The sequence below is a fragment of the Rhamphochromis longiceps genome, linkage group LG16, assembly GCF_057381845.1.
Source record: "Rhamphochromis longiceps isolate RC_006_pf linkage group LG16, R_longiceps_female_GT1.1, whole genome shotgun sequence".
Classification (NCBI taxonomy): Eukaryota; Metazoa; Chordata; class Actinopteri; order Cichliformes; family Cichlidae; genus Rhamphochromis; species Rhamphochromis longiceps.
The window spans coordinates 23,482,704-23,505,139 of record NC_140572.1 but is presented as its reverse complement, the minus strand read 5'-3'; the positions used below and the strand labels follow the sequence as shown (position 1 = coordinate 23,505,139).

Here is a 22,436-nt window from a genome sequence, read left to right as displayed (position 1 = left end):
CATGAACCATTAGGACTGAAGGTCCTTGATACGGTCTTTTTAATAATTTTTTTTTCTTAAGAAACGGTGCAAAATTAATTGCGGATACGAGCAGCTGACTTCAGCAATAATACTCCTGCTGTTAATTCGCTACCAGAGTTGTTGACAGACTCTAAACTCTGCATGCTTGGCATGGCCTGGAAATGACAGCAGCACAGCCACGTCAAGGCGGAGCGGCTCTTTTTGGCTCTACTCGGCACCTGTACTTTGGTCGAGAGCCCAATTGTTTTGGCTCAGTGTTGATTAAAGCCTTTTGGTGACAGGTCCAAAACTTTCTGTAAGGTTAGTTCTCTACACATCACCATCAATATAACCGTAGCTTCACATTGCTGTAAAAGTATGTCTGTGTTCGTAAGCGAACTGTCTTTATTCACCGTGTGGTCAGCGTGACAGCGCTGCAGACCGGAGTCCGGTTAACTGCTGTAGCTAGCTGCTCTAACTAGCTTCTATCAAAGTGATGTATCTCTAGCCGTTATTTTTGGGTTGATCTCTAGGGGGAAATATTCTATTGCCTTGAAGTCAGCAAGAAAAATATAAAAATAATAAATGGAGATAGTAGTGGGTGTTTATTAAGAGAAAAGCGCTGTAATGCCAGTACAGTAGTTACTAATAACACGGAAGGCTACTGTTAGCAATAGCCGAGGCCCTTGCTGCTTAGCGGGTTTCCCTTAAACTGCAGTGTAACTAATAAACAAAGCATCATAATGCTTTGAGTTCATTGGTACATTAAGCTAATATGAACCGGGAATAACTAACTTACATGGATAACGTAACACCGGGCCGGGTGAGGTTAGCGGGTGTGGGAGGTTGAACGGACTCTAGGGTGGGGCTCTCTGTTAGCTAGCTAATGACAATGACTGGTCAGCCAGTCTTTACATGAAGCGAAGAAATAATACACGGCTAACACATTTAACTCAATTACCCAGGGGGGAGGCTGAAACACTGGTCGGTTTAATTGTGCGGTCAGTGAGAGGTTGGGTCGATACAAGCTGTCGGAAATGTCGTGAGAGGCTCCTGAAGCTGTTATGAGATGCTTGGCTTTCAGTTATGGTATAGGACACCCTGTAAACACAGCGAGACCACTAGGGCACTTCTGATGCTTTGATATATAAATAATCTTTGGAAAGTAACAGTTTTTGTATTTTTGCCTGATTATTCAAAACCCAATCGCATGGAGACTTTAATCACAGGACTGAGATGTGTTTGAAGGGCAGATTTTCAGCTTTAATTTGAGGGGTTTAACCAAAGATTTGCATGAACTCTTTCGGAGTTACAGCCGTTTTATTACGGAGTCCTCCTAATTTTCAGAGACTCAGAAGAAACGGGACCAACGGACATAACAGGACTGTTGTTAATTCTTTACAACCAATAACTGCATGACGTCAATACCCCATGGACATCTTCAAATGCTTTGTTTCCTCTCTTGACATGCTCTGCCAGACCTTTACTGCTTGTTTGTGGGTCTCTGTCTTCAGTATCTAAAAAGCATGCTTTATTGGGCTAAGAGCAGGTGACCATTGAACAGTATCCCACTTCTCATTTGCACTGTGAACTTGCTGTCTGATCAGTTTTGCAGCATTTGGCTAAATCTGTGAAACGAATTAAAGCTGAAAGCCTGCACTTCAGTCACATATTGAAATGACAAACATTGTGTCTTTGTCCAGATACTTTTTGGCTATAATTTTAGCTGATAAATACTTTATATTTCAGACTAATCTTAATCGACACTTAATATAACAGAGCTGTATCTTTTTATACAGCTTTGGCATCATGTCTGACAAAAGTGAGCTGAAAGCAGAGCTTGAAAGGAAGAAGCAACGCTTAGCACAAATCAGAGAGGAGAAGAGAAGGAAGGAAGAGGAGCGCAAGAAGGTATGCTAACAATGTTTTGTAAATATTTAGTTCACATGCATTTACAATGGTCCACATTAATCGTCAAACTTATTTGGCCATTTGCATATGAAGTTTAGAGTAGGAGAAAGTGGTTAATACACACAACACATCCCAAGGCCCTTGACAAAGAGATAAGGTTCTTCTGAGAAAGGTAGGTGAGAAAGGTATTTATATTAAGATAAGCAACCCTGTTCCATTAGTGATAATGTTTTTAATTTCTAATCCAAATGTAACCCTGCAGGTATTAAGGGTTTCTGCGTTTATATAGATAATAAATTCCACACCATTTGTTTTGAATGGCAAAAGTAAGACAGAAAAGTAAAATGTTTTTCATGGATTGATTTTTCTCAACTGACTGATAGTAAGTAGATTGCATTAACAAGCTCAAGTTGGGCCTAATGTGATAAAACAATATGAGGTGGCTAGTGTACAGTATGCATTTTCTTCTAGCAGAGTAGCTGTGTTTTGGTAGATAGCTATATTGATGCCTTTTGTCAGTCTCCCTCTCCAGCCATTCTTGGCTATATTACATAATGTTTTTTGAACTTCTATAATGTGATTGGAATAAAAAAATAATCCGATATTCCACTGTAATTTAAAAGCACGTGTAGATCATTTGATTATTTCCTGTTTTGACTGTTTCATACTGTTCTGACAATATAAAACTCTTCTTCTTAATTGATATTTGCATGTTGCTACTTTTAGTGTGATTATTTCCTCCACATCCTTTGAACATATAATCCATCCTATCCATAATAGCTGTATTTCTTTGTGGTATGAAGGCTACAGATTATTGAATGGGAAAGGAAAGTTGTTTTGTTCTCCAGGTTTGTCCTTTAAGGAGGATTTTCCCCAAATTCTCCAGTTTACATGAGTTCTTACTTAGAACATTTACTTCCTGGTCGCAAGGCTTATGTCATGGAGCAAAACCTCTCAGTGAAACACAGATTGGGTGAAAGTAAAACAACACTGTATCATGACTGCAGCTTTATTTTGTAAGACATGTTCTCTTAACCAACCTGTCGCTGTTTTAAGTAAGGGTAAATACACTGTCCCACTGTCCACGTATGCTCAGTGCTACATTTCTGGCTAAGAAGCCAAACACTAGGTCATAACAATCTTATCTTGACACATTAAAATACAGTAGCTTTGTGTGCACACGAGGAAAAGCAAACCTCAGACCTTTTCGTCTTGCAATTCGGCCTGGAAATGGTAAAATGACAGACATCAGCAGTGCCTTTCTCTTAAATGATGGAGATGTACAAAATCTAGTTTGCTCTGTGTTCAGACGTATTTAATAGCATCCATCTTTTCGGTTTCTTCTTCTCCAAAATATCTCTCCTAGCATTTGATAGCCTACAAACATACAAGCATACACCACTTTATTCTGTTCCTCCAGCTCTTTCTCAATCACACACTGAAGAAAAGTTTAGAATTAAACATCTTGCCCAAAGACCCTTTGACATGTAGGCTGAAGGAGCTCAGGGATCGAGTCACTGACCTTAAAATTAGTGGATCACCTTCTCTCCACAGAGTCACCCCAAATTAATGTTATGTATCCTTGCTGGTGTTCCTGCAGATCAGCTCTTTGCTGCACTTGTCATATCCTTTGGCAGTAATAAGATTCTTGCACAGAGTGCATCATAAAACAATTAAGTACTAATTTTTAATTTAGAGAATGGGCTTCCTCATAGCTGTGAATCACTAAAAAAGTCATAAATCAATATTAATGTGTTGTGTAGTCCTGTGATAGACTGGCAACCTGTCCAGAGTGTACCCCTCCTCTCAGTCTATGACAGCTCGGCTTTAGCCCACTTTGGCACTGAACTGGTTAAGCAGAAGAGACTGGATGCTTTACTGTATTGCCTGAGATCCAGTCAATTTAATATTGTTATCATTGGTGTTTTTATGTTTGTTTGTTTTTATTTCTAGGCGGAACTGAAAGAGGTCGTACTTCCTCAGGATGACTCTGACCTGGAGAAGAAAAGACGTGAAGCTGAGGCTCTTCTACAGAGCGTGGGCATAACCACAGATGTTACAGTTGGTATGTTTTATTTTACATAGAGCTCTATTATGATACCTACTTTTTAACTGTACACCCTTAGGAAAATACATGCATATCTAACTGAGCTCAAACCCCCAGTGCATCGCTGGATAAAAAAATGAATCTAGTTTGCATACACATACAGTTGGGTCATTGTACTAGAACTATGTTTTGACATTGGTGTCTGGGTGTTCATGTTCATGGATGAGCAGTGCAGAAATCAGCTTTTTTCATTCCACATCACTCACACCAGAATATTTGGGGTAATAAATAAATGATATAAAATTTCAGTTTCTAAGCACTGCAATCTTCATTAATAGTCATATTAAATCACTTGATTTTGTGCATAGATGCAGCATACTTTGGACTACTTAATAAACATTTCATTCATTTTTGTCTGTAATGGTTGTGCTGACTCCTAAAATTGGATTAACGTTTTAAAAATAAGAAAGAAATGTTATACTTCTCGATGCTGATGGATGCGAGAAAACGCCACCATAATAGTCTCATTTTCATGTGGTGGCCATTACAGTTATTTCGTATCAAATATGCTGGAGTACAGATCTGAAGTAACACAAATGTGTCACTGTTCTTTTGTAGCTTTATATTAGACATTTTCTGAGCTGTGACTATGAAAATTGTGGCAAAACTAAATCCAGTTGCCTGGAAGATGAGGCTAATCATGATATTATTACTATGATGAGTTTGTGTAAATAGCTTGTCAAACATGAGCCTCACTAGATGATGATGATGATGATGATAATAAGTGGAAGGATGGATATAAATGAAACATTTCCAAAAATATACTACCACTGTGGTTTTTAGAGCATGGTCATATTGCTAACAGCAGATGGCAGAAGAGATCCATATAAAAATCTATCAGAGTTTGCAGACGGACCCAAGTAAGACATTCAAAACAATCATGGTTGTATTTTTGATACTGCTAGTTTTTAATTGTATTTTTTTTGTCTTGCATATGATTTAATTGATGAAGACAGTACAATTGTGCTGAAATCTCCTTTCCCAACATGGCTTGAGCTTGCAAGAGTTTACGTTTATTATTTAGATTTGTGCATTTTTCTTGCTTTACACAGAGACATTTATATTGTATTGTACTGCTATAAACAGTTTACTGATGATTACTGTCTGTCTGCCTGTGTAGTCCCTCCTCCCATTTCTCCAACTGCCAAATCTGCGGGCACACCGAGTGATGCAGGGAGCCAGGACTCTGATGGAGCTGTGGGACCCAGGTACACACATTGTCTCACAATCTGCACTTGTACAGTACTTGACAAGTGCATAAACAGTGCAGACGTCCCTATTTCAGGGGGGGGAAAGGCCAAAACTGTTTCTACCTGAGGAATAATAATCAAATGCTTGGTACTTTGTTGATTCTACCTTGCTTTTTACTTCAGCATTCTTTTTAACTGTTATGCTTATATCTGCAATGTATGTTTCCAGTGTCTTTGTCACAGCTTAAATTGCAGAACTGTTTTGCAGCAAATTAGTTGTGAAGCATTTTGAAAACAACATAAAGAAGCTTGTCTGTTCTGCTTTCTTATGCTTGGCATTACTTTCAAACTCTATAAACAAAGCTTATGAATACCTGTTAAGCACAATTGCATTAACAGCAGCTGAGTTAAAACATTTTACAAAGTCCTACATCATTACAGTGAACGATGACGAATTCCTGCCAACTGAGTGCATGTTTATTTCATTTGTGTGCCATCGAATTAGAACAATCCTAAATTAACAATAAAGCAGCAGGCTGCTGTGACGCCTGGGGGACTTCTTAACCCCTAATTAGAGCCCCTTCCCAGTGCTGAAACTCAAGCTCCCCCAGTGTCCCATCAGACCCAGTGAGTTGTTCCCCCTACGTGTTGACTCATTTCCCTCACCAGCATGGCCATTTCCTACACACATGGAGGTCATGTTTTCTCCCTGAGGGTTCTCTCTCTCCCCCCCCTCTGTCGGCACAGCACTCAGTGCTTTGGTGTGCCACAGTTCGGCCTGAACATTACACCCTGTGCCATCGCACACAGGGTCTGTGTGCCCATGCATTTTAAGCAGATACATTTTTCCATCTCTGGGTTTATGTAAACAGATTCAAGCTTAATTTGTAATAAAGAAAACTCATTTTTTGGGTGTTTGGATATGCAGAATGATTTTAATTGTGACCTAGGATTCAATCAGCATGTTTGTTATGTGCCATAATGCTAACTTTATTTCCTCTCCTCATTTGTGCTCGCCTGTTTCTCTCTCACTAATGCTGCCTTGTTGCTGTGACACTAACCAGGAATCTGCATTGGGACTCTGACCCGTCCACTCTTCAACTTCACTCTGATTCTGAGCTGGGGTACTGGACACTCTCTTCTCTCCTTTCCTGGTCATTTTCCCTTCTCTCAATCTATGGCATGATTACTTTGTCTTTCAAAGTCATTATTCAGTTAAGACAGATCAGGAAAACCATGTAGGGATGCATGCAGGAATGGTGAGACAAAACCTTTTAATTATTTACATAGTTTTAAAAACTAATATGAAGTCGTTGCAATCCCATAAACGACTAATTTACTCACTTTAATCAGCAAAAGATCCCACTTGCAAGGAGGTGAGAGTGGTTATAGATGTAGCACTGTGTTGTATGTTTTTGTCTTTACTGTCTCTTTCACTGCGATTTTGTGCAAAACTTGAGTTGTTCTTTCCTTTTAGGCGTGTAACTCCAAAACTGGGGATGGCCAAAGTTACACAAGTGGACTTCCCACCACGTGAAATTGTGTCCTACACGAAAGAGACCCAGACCATTACTCAGGCGAAAGAAGGTGACTCATGAAGTGTTATAGGTTAATGTTGAAAAACGCAGTCAAATGTGTGCGCATGTACATAACTGCGTGCCTGCATGGATTATATCATATCATTCTTCTTAACAGGGTCTCTCTGAGAGCAGAAGTGAACAAGTGCAAGAGATTTGATTTTACTGAGATGAAAGAAAAGGAAAAATGAGGCCCAGGAAACATAAGAAGTTAGGGCAGGGATTAGATTCTGACAAGCTCTGCTCCTCTGAACCTTCCAGCCAATGCTGCTTTGGTATAATTAATGAGCAGGATGAGAAAGCCTGTGACAGGAAGGAGAAATGAGATTGGAAGGGAAGATATGAAATGCTGTGCATAGGACGGCTCATTCTCTCTGAAGCGTGTCAATATGTATGTAATTGCTGCAGCAAAGCTTTCATGTGGTTGGACGAAGAGAATATTTGGGTTTTTTACTAAAATTCACATGGTGAGCACATGTTCCATCAAATATGCAATGTTTTTGGTCATGCTTCTTGTTCTCGGTTGATTTTTCTAATGACTGATGGTGAGTAATATGCTCGACTGAAATCCTGATTAGGATAGTTGTTTTGTACCGTCACTCATAGCCACTATCTTTTTTTTTTCTTTCTTTTTTTTAAGCTGATTTCTCAAATGATTTGCACCAGCTAACATGTGTTTTAAGCATCCCTGAAAGCCTGGTTAGGATTTTAAAAGTGTACCGAGTGTCGGTTGTGTGGTCTAATCAGGTGACGTGTAGAAAATTCTGAGGTGGCATGCAGCTCGAGTAAGATAAAATTGTGTGATTTTTGTGGAAAACTACAAGCGGAACTAGTGAAGGACGAAGAGCATCCCAGTGTTCCTCATCGCTCTTTACGCTGGACTCTACTGGGCATTGTAAAACTGTGTTAAACAACGATGGTTTCTGCCAGCTGTTCAACACTGGGGCCCCCCTTCCCCTCTCTGCCACTATGTAATCATTTCATCAACTCCCTCGCTTCCCTGTCTTCTCCCTTCACCGAGCAGGCACATAACAAAACACACTCAGTGACATTGTGCATTTTCACACCATCACTTCTGGCACTCGATGAGACGGCATCCCCTTCCCAGCTTGCTCCCCTTGGTGCATTTCTGATGTGTGGGGTGGCGTCAGGCCTGGTTTCTGATTGAGCGATTTATCATGTTGTCAAAAGGAAGCAACGCCGCAGCACTCTCAAGGTCAGCAGGCGGTGGCATTAGAGGGTAGCGGCTGCCATGCCCTGGCTGCTCCAAACTGAGGGTTCCCACAGTGTCAGTGAGACACCTCGGAAAAAGGAGTAAAAGATTTTAAGATCACCTGCCCCATTGGCACATAGAATGTCCTCTGAGCAGTCCAGGAGAAGCCATCCACATTTTAAAATAGTTGGAAATGAGAATAGTATATCACTCAAGAACAACTGGATACTCGTTTTCTTGGTGTATGAAAAAACTCTTGATATCTGTGCTCGTATAAGGATCACTTCCATTTTTTAAATATTTGATTTCCTTTTCTTATTAATTCTGTTGGGAGTGACCAGGAGGGTCAGTATGTGAGGGAGTAGATCAGAGGGACAGCTCAGACTCAGCATTTTAGCGACATGTGCACAGGAGGCATAGTGGATATGTAGGACAAAGGATGTTGATGATGGAGCTGCCAGGCTGGTGGAAAAGTGGAAGCCCAGAGAGAGGGTTCTTGGATATAGTGAAGGAAGACAAGGATGCAAAGGATAGGGTGAAATAGAGGCAGGTGATCCTCGGTGGGGAGCTCTAAAGAGGGCAGCCGAAGAAGAAAATGTACTGTCTTCTTATAATTAATCCCAGCTTTTGGGAATTAAACAGTGAACAGCACTGTGCAAATGTTTCAAGGCATATTAGCTGTTGAGATTTTTATTCATTACACAGTACCTTCAGGAAAACATCTGTTTGGCTCCCACATGCATATTTCTACATCATAGCCACCCCAAACACACAGCTACACGGCTCTGTCGTCTATGACAACGAGCCATGCAGCTGATCAGGCACCCACAGAGAGCTGATTTCAGCATCGTGGGGTCAGTCTGAGATTACATGAGAAAGCAGTGACACACTGAAGAACAGTGGCGAGCTCTCCACAAAATGCTTGAGCCAAACTACCTGGCAAAAGCCTAAAAAAAAACCAAGTGCACATAGACAAAGTGGAAAGGACATAGAAATTATACAATGTTTTTTTCTGCCTAATAAAAAAACCCACATTATTTTTAAAAGCACTGCCTGCCCCACATTCAGTGCATTGGAGATTAATTTTTTCCATCTGTAGGTAGCTTCAGAAAATTTGTTAGTTTAAGCCATTAGATTGTCGAATATGCCACCGCTGCACGATTCCCAGATTGCACTAGTAGGTAATATGCAGCATCAGTATGCACTCCTCAACAAGAGGCTGTAATTATGGCATAAGATATTGTGGAAGGTTGGAGGTTTGGGAGTACGTGTGGGGTGGAGGGGGAGGGCTGGACTGGTTCGTCTAGTACAGCATTTCAAAAAGGCTCGTCAGGAATATAAGTATGCAGAGCAGTTTAGTAAATCTAATATTTAATTGAATGTGATTGTTTTAATCACGATGAATTCAGAGGCAGGTCAAAACTTTTAATCACAAAAGCCCTTAATGGTCTTCTTGTTTGAAGTGCCACTTGTAATTGTGGTCAGCTTTTATGCACTTGATGATTAGTACCCTTAAATATCTGTTGTATCCTTCTCTCATACAGTAGCTAATCATTTGGAATAAAAAAATTGAGAATATTCTCCCCTTTTTTTTCTGTGTATGATTTCAGCACCTATGCAATTTGTTTTTTGTTATTGTTCATGTAATAGGGTTTGCTGATGTTTTTATTTGCTGCACTACTAGATGCAACTACACACTTTGGAAAGGCTTTTTGTACGCTGGTACTAGAAGAGGTCTATTTCAGCATACAAGAAATGATAGTTCAGATGTACGTGTGAATTGGTGGAAATTTGTCTTCTATGGTTTCATTATTGGGCTTCATGTTGCACATGCTGAAGTCACAGCCTTGGTGTGTCTGTGCGTATAGAACGCGGATGCCACCTGCAAGGTCATTTAGTTTTGTAGTTGCTCACCACTGGCCACACGCCATGTTTGCATTAATATATTGTCTATTGAGGAAGACTTGTGATTACTCCCCCACCACCACTACATACAAAAAAAAGCTTTTATGTCTTAAGTGGTACAAAAGCCGTAATTGGACCTGCTTTGCAGCTTTGAGAGGAGGTGTCAGCGTATGGGACATTGCTGATCCGTGTGAATTCTGTTAAATGCAACCCACCCACCCTTGCTATTCCCCCCCACCCACCCACCCCACACACACGCACATCCCCAGTGGGGTCACCAGGATCACTAGCTTTTCTCCAAATGGCCATTTTGGCTGGCAGGTGCATTATACCCTTTATTTTCAGATTGTCTGTCCGCTCCTAATGCCTGGCAGGTTGATTGCTCTGGCTGCCTCACCAGGGAAAGGGCTGACGAGCACGGCCGGGACTAGCTGAAAGACAGTGATTACTGTTTTCCTTTAAGCCTGATTGAGGCCCTTGAAAGGAAAGATTTTAACCTTCTCCTGTTGGTTGCAGAGTATGGCCGCACATTGAAATGGCTTGTGTCATCAACCCAGTTCTGTAAACTCATCAGTGCACCCGGTAACCTTCATCCCCCAAACCTCCATCTGAGACAGGGGATAAATCATTTTATGGACAAAGTGACAGATGACATTATCATTTAGATTATCTCAGTAGGAAGGAAACTCTGGCGTGTGGTGCTGTCATCTTAGATTAACTGTAAGGTTCATACAAAGATAAACGCCTGTAGGAACCAGGCGAGTATTTCCACTTTCCTCATGAATCTGTTTTGTCCTTCTGCTATTATTTTTTTTAAGCATAGTCTATATAGTGTCTCTAGGAATTGTGTTTGAAAAAGATGTGTTCATCTTCTTTGAGGTAGAGCCGGTGTGCAGTTTGCCAGCTGGTGTGGCCTGTATTTTGTCGTACATTCTCTGAGGTTGAATAGGAGTTGCAGGACCTCCTGCTAGGATGGTAATTGCACAGGCTTGCCGTTCAGGGAGAAGCTTGTCTCGGGGCAGCCATGCGGAAAACCTCTGTGCCATCCCCATGCCACCTCTGAAGAGCACAAGACAATCCCAGCATCACCATCTGCTTTTGCACCATGCCGTCATCTGGCTAGTCCAATGGGACGGGCCTGGGCAGCTGCTCCACAACCTCTGCCCCGTGGCCTAGAAGGGGGCAACCTACTAGTGGGACACAGAGGAAACAGCTACACTGACAGCTAGACTGTCTATTGAATGGTTAGGGTCTCATTAACAGTTGGGAAAGACAGGGGTCCCTATGACAACAAGACACCCGCTGCGCTGTGTCCCTTTAATACAAATGACAAACTTCCCCGCTTTACAGAGGCAAGTTCTTTTTGAAAGGAGACATTGTGCTGACAAACCAAACAAATGCAAGGGAGAGATACAAAATCAGTCTATTGCTGTGCCAGTAATCACTGGGTGGAGCTTTTCTTGAAAGAGAAAAATAATGAATGTGGAAAATGTAGTGACCAAAAGGTATGAAATGTCTGTGTTTGGAAGCATACTCATTCATTTTGTTAAAGTTGTTTATTTGTTGTTTGATTTTTATACCTTTTAGCATTTGAAAATTCCGAGGAAATGATGATCATAAACATACTCGTTTACTACTTACACAGGTTATGTTGATTGAGAGTTGTTTTCTAATGTTTAATACGGGTATCTTTTTCATCAACAGAGGAAGAAGAAGAGGAAGAAAGTGCTCCACCTCAGCAAGTAGTTGAGACTCAAGCTGAGAAAGAGGACCAGAAAAAGGAGGAGGAGGAAGGTACTGCAGAAATGATAATTGAGATTCTCTGCTGAAATTGAGGCAGTTTAGTTAACACTTAAAATATGTAATTGTTACAGATTATCTATATAATTGAGGGGATCAGATTGCATAAAATAATGGCTACTAGCACCAGGGATCTTCACGACATTTCACTGTGTTTTTGTTTCTCCATTTAGCACCCCCTCACGAGCTGACAGAGGAGGAAAAACTCCAGATCCTGCACTCGGAGGAGTTTGCAGATTTCTTCGACCACAGCACTCGCATTATCGAGCGGGCTCTATCCGAGCACGTGGACCTCTTCTTTGACTACAGTGGCCGTGACCTTGAAGAGAAAGAGGGGTAATTCTTGAGCAGCTAGTGTTTTTAAAACTTGTAATTGGTTTTTGAAGAAGTGCTTTTTATTGATTTTTGGTGCTTTGTTTTTCCGCAGTGAAATCCAGGCCGGGGCAAAGCTCTCGCTTAACAGGCAGTTCGTGGATGAGCGCTGGTCCAAACATCGTGTTGTCACCTGCCTGGACTGGTCACCCCAGGTCATTTTTCTTAACAAAGTTTTCATGGTGAAGCCAACTAGAGCCTGGCTGATAGTGGACGTTACAGACGTTATGTTTGCAGTCATATTGAAATCATTAAGTATTAACTTTCACAAACACGTTGGCCACTCACCATTGAAGCTACTGCTTGATTATGCTCAGTTTTGATCCATACTTTGGTGTTCTGCAGACAGTATAATAAAAAACCCTTAAAGATTTTCATATATGGTCAGTATTGGCCGACAGGTATTAAAAGTTTGGCCCTAAAACCAGCATTTTAATACATCAACTCAGAGAGACAGTCATGGATCATCTGCTAATCCTAATCCTTGTGTCTTTGTGCTGGAATTCTGCTAAGAGCATAATTGTTTTGTAATTGCCTGTTTAAACTACTTAGATTTGCACAGCCATAATGCTTTATGATTACATAGCTTGAGTTTGACAGCATGTTCTTTCAGCCTCAGCTCCCTCAGGAAAAGTAAGTTACGTCCCATACAAATTGTCACTTAGTCGGAGGCCGTAATGATTTGTTTCCTCTGGTGTCTAAGGTCATTTAATGCATTATTGTGCAATGACTTGTGACAGTGATTGAACACCAACTCTTTGTTCACTGTATTTTCTTGCTCAGAGCAGTATCCACACCCTTGTGATGTAAAGTGATGCATCCACTGTACTTAAATTTAAGTATTAAAAGCAGCAGAGGTTAATCGTTTGTCAACATCTGGATAGTGTTTCTGCAGTCTGTGTTTTTTGAAATGCACTGGGATGGGTTTGTGTTTTATGAGATCCTTACTGAGCTGCTGAGTCTGCTTCCGTGTTCTTTTGAGCCCTTGCAGAACTGTAGCTTTTAGTTAAAATTATGCAAAGGAATAAAAACATCATTTACCAACGTTCTTCGGGGGGTAGGGTGAGTTAAATGAGCCATAAATCTTGGAGGAAAGGGTTAGTCATTCTCGAACGCATTCAGCAGCAGCACTCGGGGCAGGCAAAGCTTTTCCACTTGGAGCCAAGCCTGGGGGGCATGTCTGCCTGCCTCCCTCTGACATTCATTCAGTCTGATTTTTTTTTTTTTTTTGGTCTGTCTCCAGTATCCTGAACTGCTGGTTGCTTCATACAACAACAATGAGGATGCTCCTCATGAGCCAGACGGTGTGGCTTTGGTGTGGAACATGAAGTACAAGAAAACTACACCGGAGTACGTCTTCCACTGTCAGGTACTAAAAGCAACTTTAACTTTCCTGTCCTTTTACTAACATAACCCAGCACCCTCACGGATGGCTTCTTCCATGACAAACATGGAACACGGCCAGCCATCCTGTCAGGCTCCCTGCCTCCTCCTCTGCTCCCATACCCCCCCTACCCTCATCCACATTGTGAGTTCACAGTACTGGCATCCACCTCCACCACATCTATGCACAAACACATGTTCATGAGGCGCCTGTGAAGACCTGTGGAGTCGGATGGAATCTGAGCACCGCAGCAGGATTAAGCGTGTGGGGCAGGGCTGGTTATCATGTGCATCTAAACAAGGGCCCTGTGTTCAGACAAGCTAGCTGGGAGACCAGTTGAGCTCCTCCGCTCTGCCCAGCCTTATTACAATGCTTGCCCTGAGGCTCCTTCACCAAGACAAGTTGAGTAGAACCACATGTTTTGGCCTCCATAGCGGATGTAAATGGAGGCGTGTTGCTCAGATGAGTAAAACTGAACAGAAGTGTTAACATAGTTTTCTTTTTGCCTCCAAGTCAGTTTATCTATGCATTAAAAGTTTTGCCGGGATGACTTTCTGGGGAAAAAAATGTTATAGGTGGGGTGATGAGTGTGTGTAGTCCACCTAAACCATAATCCAAAAATATATACTGATCTTATCGGCCAGCCTTGAGGTCTGTTTATTTACACTGTGAGAACTGAGGCTCGAGTTATGCAAGATGTGTTTAGTTGTACTTTAATAAAGAGGGAACATGCAAGATGACGCAGAAGAGGAAAAAGCTGCAGATTGAAGTCTGTGTTTTCCATGTCCATATTATTGCATCTTTGGAGATTTTAAGTGCTACTGATGCAAATCTTTGCAGTTTTTTACAGCCCCACATAGGTTTGACTTGTGGTTGAGAACATCAGTGGGAAATGGGAGTTATTGTGACTTTAATTTGTATTTCTATTTCAGCAAATAAATTGCTTGAAATAATTACATTTGCTCTCAATAAAAATCAGTTTTTTAGCTAAAACAGCTCAAAAAATGTTTGTGTGGAAGAATTCAAAATTAGCAGCAGTGCAAAAATCAACTAGTAGCATAAAATCTCAGCATGCTTGCTGTGCCCTCTTCATGTTGCAGGGCTCGTTACTTCCATTTTCTTTTCAGCTCGTCAGTTTTGGGATAGTTTCCTTGAAACGACAAGTGGCATGATGTCCTCACTGCTGTAGATTTCCATTGGCTTGTTACTCTATGAAAACTCTTTCCCTTCTCATCACTCGCTCCACAGTGCGGTTACCTAACCTCAAATAATGAGCTATTTTTTCCTCTTTCGGGGTCATTTGGTGCCCTTGGTCAATAGTGTCACTGTTTTCTGAAATAACAGTAGTGTTGCCGCTTGTTATCTTGGAAAGTGGTTGACTGTTTAGACTTATTTTTTAAGCGAAAGAGGCAAATTAAGACTGGGCTAAAATTAATAACATTAGCTACACAGTGGTGCAGCGGTTAGCATCATCGCCTCACAGCAGGAAAGTCCTGAGTTTAAATCTACAAGCTGACCAGACGCCATGATCAGCTCTTCCTGTATGTGCATGGCTTCCATCCAGGTATTCCAGCTTTGTTCCACAGCCCTGAGACATATATTTGATAGATTAATTGGTAATTCTAATTGGAGAATTGCTGTCTGTCTCTCTGGTACCCTGCTTTTTATCCCACGACAGTTCGGAAAGTCTCCAGCCCGCCTCCACAAGTTGAAACTGGATAAATGGGTAGGAAATTGCAATGGGGAAAAAATTGAATACATTAAAAAAAATGTTATACTTCATATGTAGCACTTCTCTTAAAGTTACAAACTGCTTCTCAGAATAAAACATTTTATAAAATTTAAAAAAAAATTATAAAGATGTTCTGATAAGAGTATTTCAGGTAAACTCTTCAGTAGTGATGTGACTCCAGTTGGACTGCTCCACGCTTTAGAGGCTACGTTGGCAAAAGCCCGGTCACCTTAGTTTAACAGCCGATCCCTCAACATTCACGGTATCTTTGTAAACTGTCTCTGAGCTTCCATTGTTAGCTGCGGCTGTCTCAATATAAATCTCTATTTCATTTTTCCTTGCCCAACCCTTCTTGCACCCTTTCATTGTGACAGTCTGCTGTTATGTCAGCGGCGTTTGCCAAGTTCCACCCCAACGTTGTGGTGGGAGGCACCTACTCGGGGCAGATTGTGCTGTGGGACAACAGGAGCAACAAGAGGACCCCTGTGCAGAGGACTCCCCTGTCAGCAGCAGCACATACGGTACAGTAAAGGTCTGACACAGTGGGCGTATACTTCATTTATATTTAGCTAAAAGGTAAAATTTCCCCGTCACTGTCTTTGCAGCACCCGGTATATTGCGTGAATGTGGTCGGCACCCAGAATGCCCACAACCTCATCAGCATCTCTACTGATGGCAAGATGTGCTCCTGGAGTCTGGACATGCTCTCTCAGCCTCAGGTGTGCTCTGCTGTAAAGAAGTTAAAGTATTAACCATAAAAATAAGTTTTTATAATGATAATGCATCAGACTTTAGCAAAGACAATATATTTTCTGTTGTTTTCCTCTCTTTTTCTTCTTTCACATCGCCCACATGCTTCCTGTCCTTTGCATTCGTGCTACATGTCAGACATTTTGGCTGGACTCTTTCCTTTTCACATTCCAGTTTGGTATTTCCTTCGACTTTACTCTTATTTTTTTCTGCAGCTCATTTTTCACTTTGAAGGAAATGATTCTTGCTAGCTGTGTCATTTCATCTCTGCTGCCAAGCCCTCGCTGTCAAACTGATTTTTTTTTATTTTTATATAAAGCACTAGTCGAATTTAGATTACACATTAATAAACTGTCGGGTGATTTTTATAGGTTTTGCTTGGCAGAGTGTGTGTTAACTTAAAGCCTGGGAGGGGAGCTTGTTATAGATGTTGTTCCATGTTTCCTCCCCTCCACAGGACAGCATGGAGCTGGTGTTCAAGCAGTCCAAAGCTGTAGCTGTCACCTCTATGTCTTTCCCTCTTGGAGATGTCAACAATTTCGTAGTGGGCAGCGAGGACGGCTCAGTCTACATGTCATGTCGTCATGGAAGGTGCGTTCATAAGCAACCGCAGTCCCACCGTGTCGCCTCCCGAACACCAGCAGGAAACTGAGGCGACTTGTAAGGCCCACCTAGACCCGTGTGTCAAATAAATATAGCCCACTCACTTCCCAGTGCAACGCAAATCCAACACTTGATCTCCTGCTGTTTGAGGTTTCACTCCTGCCCAGTCATCCTGTTTTTCTTTTCCGCTTGTCAGTTGTGTTTGTAAAGGTCGTTCAACATAAACAGGGCACACATGCAGGGGAAACAAATCATTTTTTCCCCCCCTGTTCTTTTATTTTTATTTAATTTTTTTCCCTCAGTATGTTTCTCTGGGTGAGAGAGTTTGTTTACAGTCGGTCATCCCTGGGAGAATTAAAACTGCACTTCATCCCACAATGTTCTCATTTAGGAGACTGGGGATCTTCATCTAGGATGGTCCTCGGCAGAGAAATGTGGCTTAAATCAGAGCTGCCAGTGAGCAGCGTGTCAGCCAAATGTAGTATGCCTGGAGACCACAGAGAGGTGATAGCTGCGAGGTTTTGCACTGCAGAATCACCTCTGTAATCGGGGGAATAATTTTCCACATCATTTACAATGGTATGATACTCTCATCGCAGTTAATAATGCATAAGCATCACTCATGCTGAGTATTTACCTCTCTACATTAATTATCAGAGTCTCAGTTGGGTAACAGCTCTGCAACATGTGGTTGAAGGGATGCAGTCACTTTTGCCTCCCTGCTGGTAATTACATGATACAAGTAAATGATTACTGTGAATACGTCCAGCAGAGGTCCATCTGTGCCTGTCGCTTACTTACTTGCTTAATGCATTGCGTAAATGGTAACAACCAGCAGTTTTGTGCATTTTTGTTGTTTCTTTTTTTCTAAAGTTTCTACAGTGCACATAAATGTGTATTCAGACATTAGATCTGAAGGTAAAATTTAATTCTTTGTGGTCAGTTTAAGCATATTTACCCATATTTATCTGTGTGCTCCACAGCAAAGCAGGCATTAGCGAGATGTTTGAGGGACACCACGGCCCCATCACGGGGCTCCACTGCCACACAGCTGCTGGGCCACTGGACTTCTCTCACCTGTTTGTTACCTCGTCTTTCGACTGGACTGTCAAGCTGTGGAGCACCAAGGTATGACTTGAGCTCTAGGATGTATTTTAAAGGCCATGATTCATTTATTTGGCCCATCTCTGCATAGGGAAAAGTTTCCTCCCTTTCTGTGCCTCTCTGGGCTTCACTATAATCCAGTTATTGTTCACTTTCAGCCGTAAGGTGGGACTAATGATTCTTTTAAGGTTGATTTTTAAGTCACAGACTTCTGTTAAAAGGCTATTGATTGAATTTGTAGACAGATGTCCTGATACAGCAGTCAATACCAGACTCCGTTTAGCCAAAATAATTAATTTTTTCACCTCCTATTTGCCACAGTTTGGTTTCCACAGCAACAGGTCGGCTCAGACTGTTAGGCTCTAATGTTTATTTTAAAAATGTTTATATAAAAATGGATTACTTTTTTTTTTTTTTATCTGTAGTTGTTGTGGTAAACGAGAGTTGTTACCCTGCATTTTTACATATAGGATTTTTTTTAAAAAACATTTGATATAATGCATTAGTGGTGGCAGTGGAAATTTTTCACTTTTGACATCTTGACTGTACATCACAATGAATAATACAGAACACTCTTGAACTGAACTCGGGAGACTGAAAAAAATAAGAGACAATGAGAGAAAAGGGCATGTAATGAAAATTCATAAGAAGTGTTGTCAAAGTGAAAGTCTCACCTGCCTGCGCTCTGTTGTCTTTATTTGGCAATGAATAGACACATACACGGCCACCTCCTCTAGCTCTTTTGGGAGACAGCCTCTTTTCATCTGGCCCCTTCGTGCATCGCCGGCTTATAGACGTGGATGGGGTTTGTGATCCCAGAAGCTCGGTTGTCAGCGGCAGCCTTCCCCGGTGGGGTCCCCTGGGGCAATTTCAGCGTTAAGTGAGGGGCCAGATGAAGAGTGATTCAGAAATCCCCGTTGAAGAGAACAGGAACGATATGATGCCCTGCCCAAGCGAGGGTTACTGGGGCCCCACTGTGGAGCAACACCCAGGGATGGGGAGGCTCAATGGCGAGTGTTTGGTGGCTGGGACTTAGCGAACCTCCTCTGGGCCCACTCTCCTGTGCAGTCAGCTCCCAGAGGGCCAGTTTAAGCCAGGCAAACTGTAAAAGCTCTGTTCTGACATAACAGGCTGTCCCCATTGCATCCCATCCCAAAGCAAGTCTTTTTCATCCATTTGCAGCAGTTACAGAATTCCCGATGGCTTTTTTTTTTTTTTTGTTCTGTAGACATTTCACCTCCCACACTGGACACTTCTTACAAACCATACGGTCATTCTGTTCCCACAACAGATGAGTGGGTTTGAGATCCAACGATTCTGCCCAGCCGTTCCATTACAGACTGGGATATCAGCTGACTGCTTTTATTTTTATACTCTATGATTAAAAAGAGCACATCGCAGAGAGGCGGCCTTTCACGTTCCCTCCATCAGTTTGACAAATGATTATCTTTTTGTTTGTTCTACGTCTGTCAAATGTTCTTCTTTGTCTCCTCAAATTTGGATCCCTCTGCACTTTTTTGCCGCTCTTGTTTTCTTTCGCCCATCTTAATCTTTCCCTTGTGTTCAGTAACTCTGTCTAGAAGCCCACCATCCTGGTGTCATCACTTCAGTGTCGAGGTAGAATCGGGTGTTTTGTGGGTGCCCTTGAGGCTTGTGAGACTTTTGTTTTTCAAACTAGAGACTGCGTCTCTTCTTGGTCTGTTATGGGAGAGCGTCTCAGTCTTGTTGATTTTATTCTGGTTAGAGGTTTGTGCTATTCTTTGAGTCGAATAGAACAGATGATTGAAATCTGTTCACTGCAAATCTAATCATGAAATAACTTTTTTGTTTTGTTTTTCTTGGAAAAATTTTACTCTGATTTTATTTATTTTTTCTTCCCCCCCCCCCAAATTTAAAGACTACAATGAACCCACAGAGGCTGATGTTCCAGATACTCAAGTAGCCAAATTTATTACTTCTTTAATCAGCACAACAGTTTTCAGCTGTGCTAACATAATTGGAAAGGGCTTTTTTCTAATGATCAATTAGCCTTTTAACATGATGATAAAGCTGCATTAGGTAACACAGTGTCCCATTAGGAAAAACATAGATGATGGTCGCTGGAATTGGGCCTGCATACATATTCCATTACAAATCATAAATTACTTCTGATTGATTTCATTAATCATTAATTGTCATTTACAACATTTCTAAGTGACCTTTAAGCATTTTTTTTAGCAGTATTGTAAATGGACTGGTTCTTATAGAGCACTTTTCTACTTGAGCACTCAAACTCACCCATTCACACAAGCACTTTTTAAAATTCACACTCTAATGGACTCATTGCAGAGCAACTTGGGGTTCAGTGTCTTATTGTGTGTCCTGTATGAACATAACCATACACTTCTTTTGAAACACAAACCTTTGTAATGTTTGATCTTTCACACTGCAGTTTGTGATAATGTTGAGTGGCTTTGCTAAGTAACATAAGCCAGTGCGTTTTAACAGTTTAAAACATCACTGAGTTGCATTAGTGTGTAGATGGATATTTATACATTTAAAACTGGAAACCTTTTTGAATGAAGCTGTCCCCCCCCCCCCTGCAGAACAATAAGCCGCTGTACTCATTCGAGGATAACTCGGATTACGTGTATGATGTCATGTGGTCCCCGACTCACCCTGCTCTGTTTGCTTGCGTGGACGGAGTCGGTCATCTCGACCTGTGGAACCTCAACAATGACACAGAGGTAATATTAATAGACATTTCTCAGAAGAGCAGCTGTGTGCTGTTACCAACTTTACTGTAGACGAGATACTCATATCTTGATTTTGACCTTTTTAACCATATCAGATCCTGTGCCTTCACATGGTTTAGCGTGCAAGTACACTCCTGATTGCTGTTATTGTTTCAGGTCCCCACCGCCAGCGTCACAGTGCAGGGTAACCCAGCCCTGAACAGGGTCAGATGGGCTCATTCTGGCAAAGAAATCGCTGTGGGAGACTCTGATGGACAAGTCCTTGTCTATGATGTTGGAGAGGTGAGCAAGCATGAGTCAGCCTTTCAGTTTCTGACTGTACCTTTAAAAAAAAAAAACATTTTGGATTTTGCAAAAATGAGTCAGCCTCTCACCTGCTACAATGTGTAATTTAGTAATGAGGGATTAATTGTAAAGCATTTACCTTATAGAGATTTTAGAAGAGCATCTTAAGGACTAATTTGTGCATTTTAGGTCTGCTCTTTGTGAGTAAAAAAATGCACAGAGCATAACCTGTCTGCGTTTGAAATTCACGCCTCTGTCGTGTTCCTCCCCCACAGCAAATTGCGGTACCGCGAAATGACGAATGGACCCGTTTTGTTCGCACACTGGCAGAAATCAACGAGAACAGGGATGACGCAGAGGAGCTTGCAGCTCAGCGTCTGGCCGCATGAGCTTATCTCCCTGGACGAGGCATTTGAGGGACCAGTCATGTGCTCGTTAATGTCAGACCTGTTTTGATAGATGGAAAAGATGAAGTTTGTATCAGAAAGAAGTACGGATATCGCTTGGTTTCCAACGCTCCTCTTATTTAGACAATTGCCTTCTTAGTTCGCTGCACCGTGGTCTGTCTTCCTCTGAATAAGCCAAGCGACAGGGCTACGAACCTCAGACACTAACCCAAAGCCATATTCACAAAACAGTCATCTTTTCTTCAACCAGATGCCTTAAAGTTTAATTTAAATCTTGATTGTCACGTCTTTACCCACCATTATTTACAGCATGGCAGCCTTAATTATGAGTTAAGTCGGTGCTCCACTTTCACCATATTCAGGAAAATCAGTAAGAGCTGTTCTCCATTTCCACCAAAGTTGTAGTAAAGCAATCACATCTCTAAACACCCAGGAATGTAAACATCTCATAGCTGTAGCCCACGTCGCCATCTCTGTTCTTTTAGACTGGATAACATAAACACGTGTTTGTAAAATAGTGAAATGTCAAAGTCTTTCTACCAAGATGTTGTTTTATACTGCACTTCTTGCCTCTTAATCGGCGCAGCTCAAGTTGGATCCGGGATGGTTGGAATATCACCCCAGCATGTTGAATAGGGTGATTATGTATGCTGTAACTGCTCGGTGATTTCCACGTTTGTCATGTACAGTGATGGGCTCTGAATAGAGATTGGTGTCAAAACAGAGAATGTACATTTCACAATAGAAATCAACAGTTTGAATGATTTATTTCAGTAAAATACAATAAATACATTTAAATTATTTCCCAAGTCCCCTGGTCGTGATTTCAAAATAAATACTTTGGAAAATATCTGTACATCCTCATGTCTCTTAAATGTAAGTCAAACATGCACACCAGAAAAGCGCAGTGACAATCCTTTGTAATGCCATAATGTCCCTCTGTGGAGAAGTACAAGATGTACAAAAAAATTGTGCAAGCTATGCAAAGAAAATGCAATTAAAGCCATACCCATGCAGCATTTATAGTAAGACAACCACTTCTATGCATTGAATCGAAATGTGGTTAAGTAAAGGAGGAAATGAGGGCTGAAAGTGCATGCAGCCCTCACGAGAAGTGACTGTTTATGAGGCTTGAGGCTCCGCTTTGGACGTCGCTGATGTGATTGTCACCTCTCCGGAAGGCTTAAACTTGGGCAGGTGCAGGCCAAATTTTCTCTCCACGCCAGCAAATGTTGAGGCAGCCAGACGGTAACCACCCAGGTGGTCTGGAGTCACAGAGGGAAGGTCCTTGATTGTAGGCTTGTGAGTGGGCTCAGATCCAGCAGGACGACTGAGAAGAAAGATTAGGAGATGCTGAGCCT

General features: G+C 41.6%; 2 protein-coding genes across 5 annotated transcripts in view; one reads left to right on the top strand and one right to left on the bottom strand.

Annotated features, from left to right (window-relative positions):
- Positions 1 to 163: 163 nt before the first annotated feature.
- Positions 164 to 21,876, top strand: LOC146651146 (dynein, cytoplasmic 1, intermediate chain 2a-like). Of its 3 annotated transcripts, none has more exons than XM_085385164.1 (17): positions 164 to 321; positions 1,800 to 1,911; positions 3,865 to 3,976; positions 5,139 to 5,226; positions 6,273 to 6,332; positions 6,686 to 6,795; positions 11,608 to 11,697; positions 11,877 to 12,039; positions 12,131 to 12,230; positions 13,319 to 13,444; positions 15,566 to 15,712; positions 15,797 to 15,910; positions 16,399 to 16,532; positions 17,528 to 17,672; positions 20,234 to 20,374; positions 20,540 to 20,665; positions 20,944 to 21,876. In XM_085385164.1, exons 2-17 carry the CDS (start codon positions 1,810 to 1,812, stop codon positions 21,055 to 21,057), a joined length of 1,872 nt encoding a protein of 623 aa, XP_085241290.1. In that variant the 5' UTR covers positions 164 to 321; positions 1,800 to 1,809; the 3' UTR covers positions 21,058 to 21,876. The 3 variants fall into 3 exon arrangements, with proteins under 3 accessions (XP_085241290.1, XP_085241292.1, XP_085241291.1); XM_085385165.1 differs by having other exon boundaries at positions 275 to 316; XM_085385166.1 differs by lacking the exon at positions 6,273 to 6,332 and having other exon boundaries at positions 165 to 321.
- Positions 21,128 to 22,436, bottom strand: part of LOC146651145 (electrogenic aspartate/glutamate antiporter SLC25A12, mitochondrial-like) — a 24,529-nt gene continuing 23,220 nt past the window's right edge. For both annotated transcript variants that reach the window (XM_085385162.1, XM_085385163.1), the window contains exon 18: positions 21,128 to 22,405. In XM_085385162.1, coding sequence (XP_085241288.1) covers positions 22,198 to 22,405 — 208 coding nt within the window. In that variant the 3' untranslated portion in view covers positions 21,128 to 22,197. The remainder of the gene's footprint in view (positions 22,406 to 22,436) is intronic.

What these genes read in the sequence shown, in the direction of transcription:
- LOC146651146 (XM_085385164.1), top strand. Translation starts at nt 1,810, where the DNA reads ATGTCTGACAAAAGTGAGCTGAAAGCAGAGCTTGAAAGGAAGAAGCAA. An exon ending in GCCTGGACTGGTCACCCCAG is followed by an intron (nt 12,231 to 13,318) that starts GTCATTTTTCTT and finishes GTCTGTCTCCAG; the next exon opens with TATCCTGAACTGCTGGTTGC. An exon ending in ATGTCATGTCGTCATGGAAG is followed by an intron (nt 16,533 to 17,527) that starts GTGCGTTCATAA and finishes TGTGCTCCACAG; the next exon opens with CAAAGCAGGCATTAGCGAGA.